This window comes from Bombina bombina, chromosome 3 (genome assembly GCF_027579735.1).
Source record: "Bombina bombina isolate aBomBom1 chromosome 3, aBomBom1.pri, whole genome shotgun sequence".
Lineage (NCBI taxonomy): Eukaryota > Metazoa > Chordata > Amphibia > Anura > Bombinatoridae > Bombina > Bombina bombina.
In genome coordinates this window covers 999,136,315-999,156,120 of record NC_069501.1, presented here as the reverse complement: position 1 = coordinate 999,156,120, position 19,806 = coordinate 999,136,315, and the positions used below count along the sequence as shown (strand labels likewise).

Below are 19,806 nucleotides of genomic sequence, written 5' to 3'. Positions count from 1 at the left end.
AAGAATCTCATACGAATCGACTTGTGTTGTTTCTTCAAGTTCATGGTTGGAGGATCAATTTACCAATCAGTTCATTGATTCCTCAGACAAGGGTAACCTTTTTAGGTTTCTAGATAAATTCAGTGTCTATGACTCTGTCCTTGTCAGACAAGAGAAGTTTAACATTGATATCAGCTTGTCAAAACCTTCAGTCACAATCATTCCCTTTGGTAGCCTTATGCATGGAAATGTTGGGTCTTAGGACTGCCGCATCAGATGCGATCTCCTTTGCTCGTTTTCACATGCGACCTCTTCAGCTCTGTATGCTGAATCAATGGTGCAGGGATTACTCAAAGATATCTCAATTAATATCTTTAAACCGATTTTACGACAATCTCTGACATGGTGGACAGATCACCATCGTTTAGTTCAGGGGGCTTCTTTGTTCTTCCGACCTGGACTATAATCTCAACAGATGCAAGTCTTACAGGTTGGGGAGCTGTGTGGGGGTATCTGACGGCACAAGGGGTTTGGGAATCTCAGGAGGTGAGATTTCCGATTAATATTTTGGAACTCCGTGCAATTTTCAGAGCTCTTCAGTCTTGGCCTCTTCTGAAGAGAGAGTTGTTCATTTGTTTTCAGATAGACAATGTCACAACTGTGGCATACATCAATCATCAAGGAGGGACTCACAGTCCTCTGGCTATGAAAGAAGTATCTCAAATTTTGGTTTGGGCGGAATCCAGCTCCTGTCTAATCTCTGCGGTTCATATCCCAGGTATGGACAATTGGAAAGCGGATTATCTCAGTCGCCAAACGTTGCATCCGGGCGAATGCTCTCTTCACCCAGAGGTATTTCTTCAGATTGTTCAAATGTGGGAACTTCCAGAAATAGATCTGATGGCTTCTCATCTAAACAAGAAACTTCCCAGGTATCTGTCCAGATCCCGGGATCCTCAGGCGGAGGCAGTGGATGCATTATCACTTCCTTGGAAGTATCATCCTGCCTATATCTTTCCGCCTCTAGTTCTTCTTCCAAGAGTAATCTCCAAGATTCTGAAGGAATGCTCGTTTGTTCTGCTGGTAGCTCCGGCATGGCCTCACAGGTTTTGGTATGCCGATCTTGTCCGGATGGCCTCTTGCCAACCGTGGACTCTTCCGTTAAGACCAGACCTTTTGTCTCAAGGTCCTTTTTTCCATCAGGATCTGAAATCCTTAAATTTAAAGGTATGGAGATTGAACGCTTGATTCTTGGTCAAAGAGGTTTCTCTGACTCTGTGATTAATACTATGTTACAGGCTCGTAAATCTGTATCCAGAGAGATATATTATAGAGTCTGGAAGACTTATATTTCTTGGTGTCTTTCTCATCATTTTTCTTGGCATTCTTTTAGAATACCGAGAATATTACAGTTTCTTCAGGATGGTTTAGATAAGGGTTTGTCCGCAAGTTCCTTGAAAGGTCAAATCTCTGCTTTTTCTGTTCTTTTTCACAGAAAGATTGCTATTCTTCCTGATATTCATTGTTTTGTACAAGCTTTGGTTCGTATAAAGCCTGTCATTAAGTCAATTTCTCCTCCATGGAGTTTGAATTTGGTTCTGGGGGCTCTTCAAGCTCCTCCATTTGAACCTATGCATTCATTGGATATTAAATTACTTTCTTGGAAAGTTTTGTTCCTTTTGGCCATCTCTTCTGCCAGAAGAGTTTCTGAATTATCTGCTCTTTCTTGTGAGTCTCCTTTTCTGATTTTTCATCAGGATAAGGCGGTGTTGCGAACTTCTTTTGAATTTTTACCTAAGTTGTGAATTCCAACAACATTAGTAGAGACATTGTGGTTCCTTCATTATGTCCTAATCCTAAGAATTCTAAGGAGAAATCGTTGCATTCTTTGGATGTTATTAGAGCTTTGAAATATTATGTTGAAGCTACTAAGTCTTTCCGAAAGACTTCTAGTTTATTTGTTATCTTTTCCGGTTTTAGAAAGGCCAGAAAACTTCTGCCATTTCTTTGGCATCTTGGTTGAAATCTTTAATTCATCTTGCCTATGTTGAGTCGGGTAAGACTCCGCCTCATAGGATTACAGCTCATTCTACTAGGTCAGTTTCTACTTCCTGGGCGTTTAGGAATGAAGCTTCGGTTGATCAGATTTGCAAAGCGGCAACTTGGTCCTCTTTGCATACTTTTACCAAATTCTACCATTTTGTTGTATTTTCTTCTTCTGAAGCAGTTTTTGGTAGAAAAGTACTTCAGGCAGCGGTTTCAGTTTGAATCTTCTGCTTATGTTTTTCATTAAACTTTATTTTGGGTGTGGATTATTTTCAGCAGGAATTGGCTGTCTTTATTTTATCCCTCCCTCTCTAGTGACTCTTGTGTGGAAAGATCCACATCTTGGGTAGTCATTATCCCATACGTCACTAGCTCATGGACTCTTGCTAATTACATGAAAGAAAACATAATTTATGTAAGAACTTACCTGATAAATTCATTTCTTTCATATTAGCAAGAGTCCATGAGGCCCGCCCTTTTTTGTGGTGGTTATGATTTTTTTGTATAAAGCACAATTATTCCAATTCCTTATTTTATATGCTTTCGCACTTTTTTCTTATCACCCCACTTCTTGGCTATTCGTTAAACTGAATTGTGGGTGTGGTGAGGGGTGTATTTATAGGCATTTTAAGGTTTGGGAAACTTTGCCCCTCCTGGTAGGAATGTATATCCCATACGTCACTAGCTCATGGACTCTTGCTAATATGAAAGAAATGAATTTATCAGGTAAGTTCTTACATAAATTATGTTTTTAGACACCGCTTTGCAGTTAGCGAGGTTAGCGGCGAAAAATTCAGGGTTTACAATTGGGGCGCGTAGAGCGCTCTGGCTAAAGTCTTGGTCGGCGGATGTATCTTCCAAGACAAAATTGCTTAATACCCCTTTCAAAGGTAAGACCCTTTTTGGGCCAGAATTGAAAGAGATTATTTCAGACATCACTGAGGGAAAGGGCCATGCCCTCCCACAAGATAAACCTTTCAAGGCTAAGAATAAGTCCAATTTTTGTTCCATTCGCAATTTCAGGAACAGACCGGCTTCCAACTCGGCAGCCTCTAGACAAGAGGGTAACGCTTCCCAGACTAAACCAGGTTGGAAATCAATGCAAGGCTGGAACAAGGGTAAACAGGCCAAGAAGCCTGCTGCTGCTACCAAAACAGCATGAAGGGGTAGCCCCCGATCCGGGACCGGATCTAGTAGGGGGCAGACTCTCTCTCTTTGCTCAGGCTTAGGCAAGAGATGTTCAGGATACCTGGACACTAGAAATAGTCTCTCAGGGTTTTCTTCTGGAGTTCAAGGAACTACCCTCAAGGGGAAGGTTCCACATGTCTAACTTATCTTCAAACCAAATAAAGAGACAGGCATTCTTACATTGTGTAGAAGACCTGTTAAATATGGGAGTGATACACCCAGTTCCAACTGTGGAACAAGGTCGGGGGTTTTACTCAAATCTGTTTGTAGTTCCCAAAAAAGAGGGAATTTTCAGACCAATTCTGGATTTAAAAATTCTAAACAACTTTCTCAGGGTTCCATCGTTCAAATGGAAACCATTCGAACAATTTTATCTACAATCAAGGAGGGTCAATTTATGACTACCGTGGATTTAAAGGATGTGTATCTACATATTCCTATCCACAAAGATCATCCAAGGATTTTCACAAAGGTGCTAGGGTCCCTTCTAGAGGTTCTAAGACCAAGGGGTATTGCAGTGGCACCTTATCTGGACGACATTCTAATCCAAACGTCGTCTCTTTCCAAAGCAAAGGCTCATACAGACATTGTTCTAGCCTTTCTCATATCTCACGGGCGGAAGGTGAACGTAGAAAAGAGTTCCCTGTCTCCGTTGACAAGAGTTCCCTTCTTGGGAACGATAATAGATTCTTTAAAAATTAAGATCTTCCTGACAAAGTCAGAAAGTCAAAGCTTCTAAAGCTTGTCAAGTTCTTCACTCTATTCTGCAGCCTTCCATAGCTCAGTGCATGGTAGTAGTAGGGTTGATGGTTGCAGCAATGGACATAGTTCCTTTTGCTCAAATTCATCTAAGACCATTACAACTGTGCATGCTCAAGCAGTGGAATGGGGACTATACAGACTTGTCTCCAAAGATTCAAGTAGACCAGATGACCAGAGACTCACTCCGTTGGTGGTTGTCGCAGGATCACCTGTCTCAGGGAATGAGTTTACGCAGACCAGAGTGGGTCATTGTCACGACCGACGCCAGTCTATTAGGCTGGGGCGCGGTCTGGGATTCCCTGAAAGCTCAGGGTCTATGGTCTCGGGAAGAGTCTCTTCTCCCGATAAACATCCTGGAACTGAGAGCGATATTCAATGCTCTCCGGGCTTGGCCTCAACTAGCGAAGGCCGGATTCATAAGATTCCAGTCAGACAACATGACGACTGTAGCTTACATCAACCATCAGGGAGGAACAAAGAGTTCCTTGGCGATGAGAGAGGTATCCAAGATCATCAAATGGGCGGAGGATCACTCCTGCCATCTATCTGCAATTCACATCCCAGGAGTAGACAACTGGGAGGCGGATTATCTGAGTCGTCAGACTTTCCATCCGGGGGAGTGGGAACTCCACCCGGAGGTTTTTGCCCAGTTGACTCAATTATGGGACATTCCAGACATGGATCTGATGGCGTCTCGTCAGAACTTCAAGGTTCCTTGCTACGGGTCCAGATCCAGGGATCCCAAGGCGACTCTAGTGGATGCATTAGTGACGCCTTGGTCGTTCAACCTAGCTTATGCATTTCCACCGTTCCCTCTCCTTCCCAGGCTTCTAGCCAGGATCAAAGAGGAGAAGGCCTCAGTGATTCCGATAGCTCCGGCGTGGCCACGCAGGACTTGGTATGCAGACCTGGTGAATATGTCATCGGCTCCACCATGGAATCTACCTTTGAGACAGGATCTTCTAGTGCAAGGTCCATTCGAACATCCAAATCTAGTTTCTCTCCAGCTGACTGCTTGGAAATTGAACGCTTGATTTTATCCAAGCGCGGGTTTTCAGATTCAGTGATAGATACTCTGGTCCAAGCCAGAAAACCTGTGACTAGAAGGATTTACCATAAAATATGGAAAGAATATATCTGTTGGTGTGAATCCAAGGGATTCTCATGGATTAATATTCCCAGGATCCTCTCCTTTCTAACAAGAAGGTTTGGATAAGGGATTGTCAGCGAGTTCTCTAAAAGGACAGAGATCTGCTTTATCTGTCTTGTTACACAGACGACTGGCAGCTGTGCCAGATGTACAAGCTTTTGTACAGGCTTTGGTCAGAATCAAACCTGTTTACAGACCTTTGACTCCTCCCTGGAGTCTAAATTTAGTTTTTTCAGTTCTTCAAGGGGTTCCATTTGAACCCTTACATTCCATAGATATCAAGTTACTATCTTGGAAAGTTCTGTTTTTGGTTGCTATTTCTTCTGCTAGAAGAGTTTCTGAACTATCTGCTTTGCAGTGTGATCCACCCTATCTGGTGTTCCATTCAGATAAGGTTGTTTTGCGTACCAAGCCTGGTTTTCTTCCAAAAGTTGTTTCCAACAAGAATATTAACCAGGAAATAGTTGTCCCTTCTTTGTGTCCGAATCCAGTTTCAAAGAAGGAACATTTGTTACACCATTTAGATGTAGTCCGTGCTTTAAAGTTCTATTTAGAAGCAACAAAGGATTTCAGACAAAACTTCTTCTTTTTTTGTTTGTCGTTTATTCTGGTAAGAGGAGAGGACAAAAAACTACTGCTACCTCTTTCTTTCTGGCTGAAAAGCATTATCCGATTGGCTTATGAGACTGCCGGACGGCAGCCTCCTGAACGAATCACAGCTCACTCTACTAGGGCTGTGGCTTCCACATGGGCCTTCAAGAACGAGGCTTCTGTTGATCAGATATGTGAGGCAGCAACTTGGTCTTCTCTGCACACTTTTGCCAAATTCTACAAATTTGATACTTTTTGCTTCTTCGGAGGCTATTTTTGGGAGAAAGGTTTTGCAAGCCGTGGTGCCTTCTGTTTAGGTAACCTGATTTGCTCCCTCCCTTCATCCGTGTCCTAAAGCTTTGGTATTGGTTCCCACAAGTAATGGATGACGCCGTGGACCGGACACACCAATGTTGGAGAAAACAGAATTTATGCTTACCTGATAAATTACTTTCTCAAACGGTGTGTCCGGTCCACGGCCCGCCCTGGTTTTTTAATCAGGTTTGAAAAATGTCTCTCTCTATACACTACAGTCACCACGGCACCCTATAGTTTCTCCTTTTTTTCTCCTAACCGTCGGTCGAATGACTGGGGGGGCGGAGCCTGGGAGGGACTATATGGACAGCTCTTGCTGTGTGCTCTCCTTGCCTTTCCCTGTGGGGGAGGAGAATATCCCACAAGTAATGGATGACGCCGTGGACCGGACACACTGTTGGAGAAAGTAATTTATCAGGTAAGCATAAATTCTGTTTTCAGGCAGCTCTATCAATTAGATTTTTTTTGCCTGTGATTTATTTTAAGTGCATTAAAAACAAATGTTTTGGGGTTGTGGATTTAATTTCTCAGTGAAAAAATGTTAAATCCCTCCCTTTATGTTATTAATTGTGGATTCCACAGCTTGGGTATTAGTTCCTAGGGGTAATGGATCATGGACTCTAACCACCCGTATGAAAGAGAACCTAATTTATGCTTACCTGATGATAAATTCATTTTTTATGTTGACGAGACCCCACTCTTACGTCTTTTTAGGGGTGTTTTTTTTTTTTTTTCTTGCTACATTTTTCCTTGCTCCTTTTTATGGTTTTTATTACTTTTTCTTATCTCATTTTGCTTGGCTATACTTTACTGAGGTATGTGTGAGTGGTTTTATAGGGCTCTTGGGGTTTGGGAATTTGTGCTGCCTCCTAGTGGTAGAGAAGAATTCCAAGGAGTAATGGATCGTGGACTTTCATCACCATAAAATAAATTTATCAGGTGAGCATAAATTGTTTGTTTGGTAGTTGCTTGTTTTTGTTTGGTTGAGAAGAAGAAAAGAATAAATGATTCCTGAAATGCGAACAATTCACCCTATTTAGATCTACATGGAGCATGCTCAGTGGAAGCAAATGGGTAGAGAGAAAAACAAATTGACTGACATGCTCAGTAGAGATTTGGCCTCGGTGTTCTTGTAGTTCCAGATATTGAACTTTATAGTTCTAGTACTCTAGACGGTATTGAGTACCTGCAGCACTACTTTCAAATTTACTTGTATCACCAATTTTGCTCTGTTCACTTGGTATTCTTAGTTGAAAGCTAAACCTAGGAGGTTCATATGCTAATCTTAGACCTTGAAGGGCGCCTCTTATCTAAATGCATTTTGATAGTTTTCCACCACTAGTGGGCATTAGTTCACGTGTTTCATATAGATAACATTGAGCTCATGCACAGGAATTTCAGTCTGTCAAAAGAACTGAAATAAGGGGGCAGACTGCTGAGGCTTAGATACAAGGTAATTAGAGGTAAAACGTGTATAATTATAACAGTGTTGGTTATGCAAAACTGGGGAATTGGTAATTAAGGGATTATCTATCTTTTAAAACAACAAAAATTCGGGTGTTAACTGTCCCTTTAAATTGGAAAGTTGATTAAATTTGGGGTTTCATCTTTCTTTACTTTCATAATCTAATTTGCTCTATTCTCCTGGCATCCTTTGAATGCACTACTGGGAGCTAGCTCCTTATTGGTGGTTGCCCACAAATGCCTCTTTATTGGCTCGCCTGTTGTGCTCAGGTACCTCTCAGTGCATTGCTGCTAATTCTACAAAGGATACCATGAGAATTAAGCAAATTTTATAATAGATGTGATTGGTAAGTTGTTTAAAACTGTATGGTGAATCATGAAAGAAAATGTTTGGGTTTCATATCCCTTTTAATTTGATCTCTCCCATCCCACTGCACTTAATACAATATTTTCTTGGTGGTGGTAGAAGGGGTTGTTTAATTTAGAAATTTTCATGCTTTACTAGAAACTTCTTACTCCAAAATATTTGACCTAACTACCAAATTTGAAACCATTTTGTCAACCCCAGCTATATTTTTCTGTCTGTATATATCTAAATAATTCACTATATTGTCCCAAAGAATTGCTAATTTCAAGTGTATTTAGAAGAATAACTTCATAGACGGCATACAGTTAGTATTGCAACACACACACACACACAGAAACAGCGCACACTTTTCCTTTTTGCCAGCAAAAGCATGTTTGTCAAGCAAAGAACATTTTTATATGCAGTATTACCCATAATGCATAGGGTTAAATGTTATTCTTTACCTTTGCCCAGCATAAACATTTGTTTGCTGGGTGAAGGGAAAGTACTTATTCATAGTGCAAGCTTACCCCTAGACACCAGGAGACAAGAGTAACACTATACGTTATCATTATTTTTGCAGGTCGTATTTCTGTTCCTATAGATATGAAAAAATTGGACAAGTTTGATCCATTTGCAGTGCCAACAATAAGGTAGTGTTTTTTTTTAATTTATTTTGATGCATTTTATTGCTTATAAGAAATGCAAAATGTTTATTATGTTAATCTGGTTCAAACCATCTAATTTATTTGTTTTGTTTAATATTAGTTTGATTTGTAGTGAGTTGGACAATGTGAATACTAAGGAGGAAGATCACGAAAGCCCCAATGAAGGAGATCCTGAAATAAAACGACGGACCCGAGGTGATTAGTAGAATTGACCTGTTACTTTTTTTTATAGTAATAAAAATGAATGCTGATACCAGAATGTATCTCTTTTCTCATATATTTAAGATTATAAGAAAACCAGTTTAGCACCATATATAAAAGTGTTTGAGCTGTTCTTGGACAAATTAGATCAATCAAGGAAAGGAGAACTACTTCAAAGAAGTGGTGAGTGTCATTTAAAATAGTTTTGATTATTCAACATGCAATATATTTACTTATGTTGACTCTAAAGTCAAAATTAAACTTTCATGGTTCAGATACAACATTGAATATTAAACAACCTCTGATTAAATTTGCTTTGTTCTCAGTGTACCCTTTGTTGTAAAGCATACCTAGCTAGTCGTGTGAGTAGCAGTTCACTCCTGGGGAGCTAGCTGCTGATTGGTATTGGCTCTTCAAATGTGTTCAGCTAGCTCCCAGTAGTGTGTTGCTGCTCCTTCAACCAAGGATACCAAGAGAATTAAGCAAAATTAATAGAATTAAATTGGAAAGCTGTTTAACATTGTATGGTCTGATTCCTGAAAAAAAAAGTTTCATATCCCTTTTGTATATCAAATTGTGTGTTTTAGATACTATTTGACATTGTTTTATTATTTTTTATAGCTTTCCTTCTCTAATAACCAGTGATCCCTTATGGTAGGATGTGGAAAAAAACACACCTTAAACACTCTATTTATAAACTCCTCCCCCTCTTCACTCTTGATTTTGTCTTTCACAAGATGGGGCAGGATTATGGGCTTCTCCAAAGTTTATAGAGCATCAGTGTTAATTTTGACGGCAATATAGATTGTCTTTTGACTATAAAATGCCATTTTAGTTTTGATCGTATTTCAGTCATCTGAATTGTTTTAGTCAACTAAATCTCTAGTAGATTTTAGTAGATTAAATTTCCAGTCGATTTTAGTCAACTAAAATCTAAGGGGTTTAGTTAAAGTGTAATGCATTATTTAAACATTTCTCTAATTTCCAAATTTATTATATACTCAAGGGGGCCCATTTATCAAGCTCCAGATGGAGCTTGAGGGCCCGTGTTTCTGGCGAGCGTGCAGGCTTGCCAGAAACACCAGTTATGAAGCAGCTGTCTAAAGACCGCTGCTCTATAACCTGTCCGCCTGCTCTGAGCAGGCGGACAGACATCGCCGCAATTAAACACAATCGGATTGATTGACACCCCCTGCTGGTGCGAATCTGCAGGGGGCGGTGTTGCACCAGCAGCTCACAAGAGCTGCTGGTTTAATGCTGAATAGAGAGAGCATATTGCTCTCCGCATTCAGCGAGGTCTGTCGGACCTGATCCGCACTTTTGGATCAGGTCCGACAGACCTTTGTTAAATAGTCTCCAAGGAGTAAACATCTAATAACCTGTTGTTGTTTATAGTATTAAGGTTTAAACATGCAATACATACACAGATATAGCCGTTGTGATATACATCTTAAGATTAAATAAAACCAAGTTTCATAAACAAACAGAAGTGCAACTTTAAAATATATTTAAAAAAAAAACTATTAGCTGTAACGCCATTGCACATATTACCCGAATATAAAAACTTTAACAGTTCTCTGTTAACAAATAAAACAAGTATAAAGTAACTCAACACAACAAAGTTTATGCAACTAGCACATGCACAGCATAACTTAGAAATGGGGTTTATAGTTACCAAGCGCTCTGACGTGAATCCCTAGCTGTGCACAAAAGGCCTCCTAACTAGCCAAAGGAAAGTGAAAAATTTAAAATGGATGTGTGTACAGCGCCTATGGCCAAGGATATAGAAGGTCAGACGGAATGGGTTATCTGACAGGTAGTGTCAAAGAATATTTAAGTAAAATAGTCCCAATAAAATAGTCACAATAAAATTATTTACACATAAACAATTTGGTAGCGTTCACAATAAAATAGGTAGCGTTCACAATAAAATAATTGCACTGTTACATGCACAGGACTTTAGTTACAAGAGCCCTTGGGATGAATTTGTTTATAACATAAAATACAAAAATGGATAGTCAAATAAGTGTGTATGAGTAAGTGAATTGTGCGGTCAGTGATCAATTAAATAGTAAGTGGTATCCAATATCAAACGTAATGCACAAATGGGATAGTGCCCGAATAAAATAGTGTAGCAAATATTCAAACAATAGTAAAGTCCAATGAGTGAAGCAAATGTTCATAAAAACAGCAAAAATAGTAAACCGCAAAAAGCAAAAATAGTCAAGTGCACATAAAAATGAAAAATAAAAATAAATATAATCCAATAACAGTGAAAAATTCAATAACCGTAAAAAATTCAAAATGTGAAACCTGTGTACTTGATAGAGATAATCCTCAAGAGAACCTGGGGGTCTTTAGAACTCCATGTCCAATTGCTTTTCCTTAGAAATAGTCCCTGTAAAGGATCATAAAATAGTGTAGTATGTCCAAAAATCAAAGTAAAAAAGAGTGGTGCTTACCAGTGGGTCATCGCGTTTCAGCCCTTCACTCAGGCCTTTATCAAGACTGCTCTGCTCTATTTCTAAGGACAAGCAATTGGACATGGAGTTCTAAAGACCCCCAAGTTCTCTTGAGGATTATCTCCATCAAGTACACAGGTTTCACATTTTGAATTTTTCACGGTTATTGGATTATATTTTTATTTCTTTTACAAGATATGAGTCCACGGATTTCATCCTTACTTATGGGATTACGCCTCCTGTTCAGCAGGAAGTGGCAAAGAGCACCACAGCAGAGCTGTATATCTAGCTCCTCCCTTCCCTCCCCCCCAGTCATTCTCTTTGCCTGTGTCAGTGATAGGAAGAGGTAAAGTGAGGTGTTAGTTTAGATTCTTCAATCAAGTTTTTTTTATTTTAAAATGGTGCCAGTGAGTACTATTTATCTCAGGGAGAAATCATCAGTCTATAACATTCCAAGAGGAGTGGAGACATTTTATTTCTCCAACATAGGTGTGTCCGGTCCACGGCGTCATCCTTACTTGTGGGATATTCTCTTCCCCAACAGGAAATGGCAAAGAGCCCAGCAAAGCTGGTCACATGATCCCTCCTAGGCTCCGCCTTCCCCAGTCATTCTCTTTGCCGTTGTACAGGCAACATCTCCACGGAGATGGCTTAGAGTTTTTTAGTGTTTAACTGTAGTTTTTATTATTCAATCAAGAGTTTGTTATTTTAAAATAGTGCTGGTATGTACTATTTACTCTGAAACAGAAAAGAGATGAAGATTTCTGTTTGTAAGAGGAAAATGATTTTAGCAACCGTTACTAAAATCGATGGCTGTTTCCACACAGGACTGTTGAGAGGAATTAACTTCAGTCGGGGGAACAGTGAGCAGACTTTTGCTGCTTGAGGTATGACACATTCTAACAAGACGATGTAATGCTGGAAGCTGTCATTTTCCCTATGGGATCCGGTAAGCCATTTTTATTACAGAAAGAAAAAAAGGGCTTCACAAGGGCTTTTAAGACTGTAGACATTTTCTGGGCTAAATCGATTTATATATAAGCATATTTTATACTCCATAGCCTTGAGGAATTATTTTAATCTTGGGAATTATGTAAAATAACCGGCAGGCACTGTATTGGACACCTTATTCTCTAGGGGCTTTCCCTAATCATAGGCAGAGTCTCATTTTCGCGCCTCTATTGCGCACTTGTTTTTGGGAAGCATGACATGCAGATGCATGTGTGAGGAGCTCTGATACATAGAAAAGACTTTCTGAAGGCGTCATTTGGTATCGTATTCCCCTTTGGGCTTGGTTGGGTCTCAGCAAAGCAGATACCAGGGACTGTAAAGGGGTTAAATATAAAAACGGCTCCGGTTCCGTTATTTTAAGGGTTAAAGCTTCCAAATTTGGTGTGCAATACTTTTAAGGCTTTAAGACACTGTGGTGAAATTTTGGTGAATTTTGAACAATTCCTTCATACTTTTTCACAATTGCAGTAATAAAGTGTGTTCAGTTTAAAATTTAAAGTGACAGTAACGGTTTATTTTAAAACGTTTTTTGTACTTTGTTATCAAGTTTATGCCTGTTTAACATGTCTGAACTACCAGATAGACTGTGTTCTGAATGTGGGGAAGCCAAGGTTCCTTCTCATTTAAATAGATGTGATTTATGTGACACAAAATTTAGAGAAAATGATGCCCAAGATGATTCCTCAAGTGAGGGGAGTAAGCATGGTACTGCATCATCCCCTCCTTCGTCTACACCAGTCTTGCCCACACAGGAGGCCCCTAGTACATCTAGTGCGCCAATACTCCTTACTATGCAACAATTAACGGCTGTAATGGATAATTCTATCAAAAACATTTTAGCCAAAATGCCCACTTATCAGCGAAAGCGCGACTGCTCTGTTTTAGAAAATACTGAAGAGCATGAGGACGCTGATGATATTGGTTCTGAAGTGCCCCTACACCAGTCTGAGGGGGCCAGGGAGGTTTTGTCTGAGGGAGAAATTTCAGATTCAGGGGAAATTTCTCAACATGCTGAACCTGATGTGATTACATTTAAATTTAAATTGGAACATCTCCGCGCTCTGCTTAAGGAGGTGTTATCTACTCTGGATGATTGTGAGAATTTGGTCATTCCAGAGAAACTATGTAAAATGGACAAGTTCCTAGAGGTCCCGGGGCCCCCCGAAGCTTTTCCTATACCCAAGCGGGTGGCGGGCATTGTAAATAAAGAATGGGAAAGGCCCGGTATACCTTTCGTCCCTCCCCCCATATTTAAAAAATTGTTTCCTATGGTCGACCCCAGAAAGGACTTATGGCAGACAGTCCCCAAGGTCGAGGGGGCGGTTTCTACTCTAAACAAACGCACCACTATACCTATAGAAGATAGTTGTGCTTTCAAAGATCCTATGGATAAAAAATTAGAAGGTTTGCTTAAAAAGATGTTTGTTCAGCAAGGTTACCTTCTACAACCAATTTCATGCATTGTTCCTGTCACTACAGCAGCGTGTTTCTGGTTCGATGAACTAGAAAAGGCGCTCAATAATAATTCTTCTTCTTATGAGGAGATTATGGACAGAATTCATGCTCTCAAATTGGCTAATTCTTTCACCTTAGACGCCACTTTGCAATTGGCTAGGTTAGCGGCGAAAAATTCTGGTTTTGCTATTGTGGCGCGCAGAGCGCTTTGGCTAAAATCTTGGTCAGCGGATGCGTCTTCCAAGAACAAATTGCTTAACATTCCTTTCAAGGGGAAAACGCTGTTTGGCCCTGACTTGAAAGAGATTATCTCTGATATCACTGGGGGCAAGGGCCACGCCCTTCCTCAGGATAGGTCTTTCAAGGCCAAAAATAAACCTAATTTTCGTCCCTTTCGCAGAAACGGACCAGCCCCAAGTGCTACGTCCTCTAAGCAAGAGGGTAATACTTCTCAAGCCAAGCCAGCCTGGAGACCAATGCAAGGCTGGAACAAAGGAAAGCAGGCCAAGAAACCTGCCACTACTACCAAGACAGCATGAGATGTTGGCCCCCGATCCGGGACCGGATCTGGTGGGGGGCAGACTCTCTCTCTTCGCTCAGGCTTGGGCAAGAGATGTTCTGGATCCTTGGGCACTAGAAATAGTCTCCCAAGGTTATCTTCTGGAATTCAAGGGGCCTCCCCCAAGGGGGAGGTTCCACAGGTCTCAATTGTCTTCAGACCACATAAAAAAACAGGCATTCTTACATTGTGTAGAAGACCTGTTAAAAATGGGAGTGATTCATCCTGTTCCATTAGGAGAACAAGGGATGGGGTTCTACTCCAATCTGTTCGTAGTTCCCAAAAAAGAGGGAACATTCAGACCAATCTTAGATCTCAAGATCCTAAACAAGTTTCTCAAGGTTCCATCGTTCAAAATGGAAACCATTCGAACAATTCTTCCTTCCATCCAGGAAGGTCAATTCATGACCACGGTGGATTTAAAGGATGCGTATCTACATATTCCTATCCACAAGGAACATCATCGGTTCCTAAGGTTCGCATTCCTGGACAAGCATTACCAGTTTGTGGCACTTCCGTTCGGATTAGCCACTGCTCCAAGAATTTTCACAAAGGTACTAGGGTCCCTTCTAGCGGTGCTAAGACCAAGGGGCATTGTAGTAGTACCTTACTTGGACGACATTCTGATTCAAGCGTCGTCCCTTCCTCAAGCAAAGGCTCACACGGACATTGTCCTGGCCTTTCTCAGATCTCACGGGTGGAAAGTGAACGTAGAAAAAAGTTCTCTATCTCCGTCAACAAGGGTTCCCTTCTTGGGAACAATAATAGACTCCTTAGAAATGAGGATTTTTCTGACAGAGGCCAGAAAATCAAAACTTCTAAACTCTTGTCAAATACTTCATTCTGTTCCTCTTCCTTCCATAGCGCAGTGCATGGAAGTAATAGGTTTGATGGTAGCGGCAATGGACATAGTTCCTTTTGCGCGAATTCATCTAAGACCATTACAACTGTGCATGCTCAGTCAGTGGAATGGGGACTATACAGATTTGTCTCAGACGATACAAGTAGATCAGAGGACCAGAGATTCACTCCGTTGGTGGCTGTCCCTGGACAACCTGTCACAGGGGATGAGCTTCCGCAGACCAGAGTGGGTCATTGTCACGACCGACGCCAGTCTGGTGGGCTGGGGCGCGGTCTGGGGACCCCTGAAAGCTCAGGGTCTTTGGTCTCGGGAAGAATCTCTTCTCCCGATAAATATTCTGGAACTGAGAGCGATATTCAATGCTCTCAAGGCTTGGCCTCAGCTAGCAAAGGCCAAGTTCATACGGTTTCAATCAGACAACATGACGACTGTTGCGTACATCAACCATCAGGGGGGAACAAGGAGTTCCCTGGCGATGGAAGAAGTGACCAAAATCATTCAATGGGCGGAGACTCACTCCTGCCACTTGTCTGCAATCCACATCCCAGGAGTGGAAAATTGGGAAGCGGATTTTCTGAGTCGTCAGACATTTCATCCGGGGGAGTGGGAACTCCATCCGGAAATCTTTGCCCAAATTACTCAATTGTGGGGCATTCCAGACATGGATCTGATGGCCTCTCGTCAGAACTTCAAGGTTCCTTGCTACGGGTCCAGATCCAGGGATCCCAAGGCGACTCTAGTAGATGCACTAGTAGCACCTTGGAGCTTCAAACTAGCTTATGTATTCCCGCCGTTTCCTCTCATCCCCAGGCTGGTAGCCAGGATCAATCAGGAGAGGGCATCGGTGATCTTGATAGCTCCTGCGTGGCCACGCAGGACTTGGTATGCAGACCTGGTGAATATGTCATCGGCTCCACCATGGAAGCTACCTTTGAGACGAGACCTTCTTGTTCAAGGTCCGTTCGAACATCCGAATCTGGTCTCACTCCAACTGACTGCTTGGAGATTGAACGCTTGATCTTATCAAAGCGAGGGTTCTCAGATTCTGTCATTGATACTCTTGTTCAGGCCAGAAAGCCTGTAACTAGAAAAATCTACCACAAAATATGGAAAAAATATATCTGTTGGTGTGAATCTAAAGGATTCCCTTGGGACAAGATAAAAATTCCTAAGATTCTATCCTTTCTTCAAGAAGGTTTGGAGAAAGGATTATCTGCAAGTTCTTTGAAGGGACAGATTTCTGCCTTGTCTGTGTTACTTCACAAAAAGCTGGCAGCTGTGCCAGATGTTCAAGCCTTTGTTCAGGCTCTGGTTAGAATAAAGCCTGTTTACAAACCTTTGACTCCTCCTTGGAGTCTCAATTTAGTTCTTTCAGTTCTTCAGGGGGTTCCGTTTGAACCCTTACATTCCGTTGATATTAAGTTATTATCTTGGAAAGTTTTGTTTTTGGTTGCAATTTCTTCTGCTAGAAGAGTTTCAGAATTATCTGCTCTGCAGTGTTCTCCTCCTTATCTGGTGTTCCATGCAGATAAGGTGGTTTTGCGTACTAAACCTGGTTTTCTTCCGAAAGTTGTTTCTAACAAAAACATTAACCAGGAGATAGTCGTGCCTTCTTTGTGTCCGAATCCAGTTTCAAAGAAGGAACGTTTGTTGCACAATTTGGATGTAGTGCATGCTCTAAAATTCTATTTAGATGCTACAAAGGATTTTAGACAAACATCTTCCTTGATTGTTGTTTATTCTGGTAAAAGGAGAGGTCAAAAAGCAACTTCTACCTCTCTCTCTTTTTGGATTAAAAGCATCATCAGATTGGCTTACGAGACTGCCGGACGGCAGCCTCCTGAAAGAATCACAGCTCATTCCACTAGGGCTGTGGCTTCCACATGGGCCTTCAAGAACGAGGCTTCTGTTGATCAGATATGTAAGGCAGCGACTTGGTCTTCACTGCACACTTTTACTAAATTTTACAAGTTTGATACTTTTGCTTCTTCTGAGGCTATTTTTGGGAGAAAGGTTTTGCAAGCCGTGGTGCCTTCCATCTAGGTGACCTGATTTGCTCCCTCCCTTCATTCGTGTCCTAAAGCTTTGGTATTGGTTCCCACAAGTAAGGATGACGCCGTGGACCGGACACACCTATGTTGGAGAAAACAGAATTTATGTTTACCTGATAAATTACTTTCTCCAACGGTGTGTCCGGTCCACGGCCCGCCCTGGTTTTTTTAATCAGGTCTGATAATTTATTTTCTTTAACTACAGTCACCACGGTATCATATGGTTTCTCCTATGCAAATATTCCTCCTTTACGTCGGTCGAATGACTGGGGAAGGCGGAGCCTAGGAGGGATCATGTGACCAGCTTTGCTGGGCTCTTTGCCATTTCCTGTTGGGGAAGAGAATATCCCACAAGTAAGGATGACGCTGTGGACCGGACACACCGTTGGAGAAAGTAATTTATCAGGTAAACATAAATTCTGTTTTCTTTCATGTAATTGGCAAGAGTCCACGAGCTAGTGACATATGGGATATACAATCCTACCAGGAGGGGCAAAGTTTCCCAAACCTCAAAATGCCTATAAATACACCCCTCACCACACCCCCCACAGTTCAGTTTTACAAACTTTGCCTCCTATGGAGGTGGTGAAGTAAGTTTGTGCTAAGATTTCTACGTTGATATGCGCTTCTCAGCATTGTTGAAGCCTGATTCCTCTCAGAGTACAGCGAATGTCAGAGGGACGTGAAGGGAGTATCACTTATTGAATACGATGATTTCCCTAACGGGGGTCTTTTTCATAAGTTCTCTGTTATCGTCGTAGAGATTCATCTCCTACCTCCCTTTTCAGATCGACGATATACTTTCAATTTACCATTACCTCTACTAATAACTGTTTTAGTACTGGTTTGGCTATCTGCTATATGTGGATGGGTGTCTTTTGGTAAGTATGTTTTTTATTACTTAAGACACCTCAGCTATGGTTTGGCACTTTATGCATTTATATAAAGTTCTAAATATATGTATTGTACTTATATTTGCCATGAGTCAGGTTCATGTATTTCCTTCTGCAGACTGTCAGTTTCATATTTGGGGAATATAAACATCTTTTAAAAATGAAATTTATTTCTTACCTGGGGTTTAGTCTTTTTTTCTCCAACATAGGTGTGTCCGGTCCACGGCGTCATCCTTACTTGTGGGATATTCTCTTCCCCAACAGGAAATGGCAAAGAGCCCAGCAAAGCTGGTCACATGATCCCCCCTAGGCTCCGCCTTCCCCAGTCATTCTCTTTGCCGTTGCACAGGCAACATCTCCACGGAGATGGTTAAGAGTTTTTTTGGTGTTTAAATGTAGTTTTATTCTTCAATCAAGAGTTTGTTATTTTAAAATAGTGCTGGTATGTACTATTTACTCTGAAACAGAAAAGAGATGAAGATTTCTGTTTTTAAGAGGAAGATGATTTTAGCAACCGTTACTAAAATCGATGGCTGTTTCCACACAGGACTGTTGAGATGAAGTAACTTCAGTTGGGGGAAACAGTGTGCAGACTTTGCTGCTTGAAGTATGACACATTTCTAACAAGACTTGGTAATGCTGGAAGCTGTCATTTTCCCTATGGGATCCGGTAAGCCATTTTATTAATAAGAATAAAGGGCTTCACAAGGGCTTTAAAGACTGGTAGACATTTTTCTGGGCTAAAACGATTACTTTATAAGCATCTTTAATAGTTTATAGCTTTGAGGAGTTATTTTAATCTTGAGAATTATGTTAAAAAAACGGCAGGCACTGTATTGGACACCTTTTTCACTGGGGGTCTTTTCTAATCATAGGCAGAGCCTCATTTTCGCGCCACTAATGCGCAGTTGTTTTTGGGAAGCAAGGCATGCAGATGCATGTGTGAGGAGCTCAGATTCTCAGAAAAAGCTTACAGAAGGCGTCATTTGGTATCGTATTGCCCTCTGGGCTTGGTTGGGTCTCAGCAAAGCAGATACCAGGGACTGTATAGGGGTTAAAAATAAAAACGGCTCCGGTTCCGTTATTTTAAGAGTTAAAGCTTTCAAATTTGGTGTGCAATACATTTAAGGCTTTAAGACACTGTGGTGAAATTTTGGTGAATTTTGAACAATTCCTTCATACTTTTTCACATATTCAGTAATAAAGTGTGTTCAGTTTAAAATTTAAAGTGACAGTAACGGTTTTATTTTGAAACGTTTTTTGTACTTTGTTATCAAGTTTATGCCTGTTTAACATGTCTGAACTATCAGATAGACTATGTTCTGTATGTGAGGAAGCCAAGGTTCCTTCTCATTTAAATAGATGTGATGCATGTGACAAACAATTTAGAGAAAATGATGCCCAAGATGATTCCTCAAGTGAGGGGAGTAAGCATGGTACTGCATCATCCCCTCCTGTGTCTACACCAGTCTTGCCCACACAGGAGGCCCCTAGTACATCTAGTGCGCCAATACTTCTTACTATGCAACAATTAACGGCTGTAATGGATAATTCTATTAAAAACATTTTAGCCAAAATGCCCACTTATCAGCGAAAGCGCGACTGCTGTTTTTAGATACTGAAGAGCACGAGGACGCTGATGATAATGGTTCTGACATGCCCTTACACCAGTCTGAAGGGGCCAGGGAGGTTTTGTCTGAGGGAGAAATTTCAGATTCAGGAAAAATTTCTCAACAAGCTGAACCTGATGTTATTACATTCAAATTTAAATTGGAACATCTCCGCGCTCTGCTTAAGGAGGTG

General features: G+C 41.1%; 1 protein-coding gene across 1 annotated transcript in view; it reads left to right on the top strand.

The window, feature by feature from the left end:
- PRIM1 (DNA primase subunit 1) overlaps positions 1-19,806 on the top strand; it is a 199,340-nt gene that overhangs the window by 129,828 nt on the left and 49,706 nt on the right. The window contains exons 11-13 of the mRNA XM_053708150.1: positions 8,425-8,494; positions 8,610-8,704; positions 8,795-8,893. Of these exons, the coding sequence (XP_053564125.1) occupies positions 8,425-8,494; positions 8,610-8,704; positions 8,795-8,893 (264 nt within the window). The remainder of the gene's footprint in view (positions 1-8,424; positions 8,495-8,609; positions 8,705-8,794; positions 8,894-19,806) is intronic.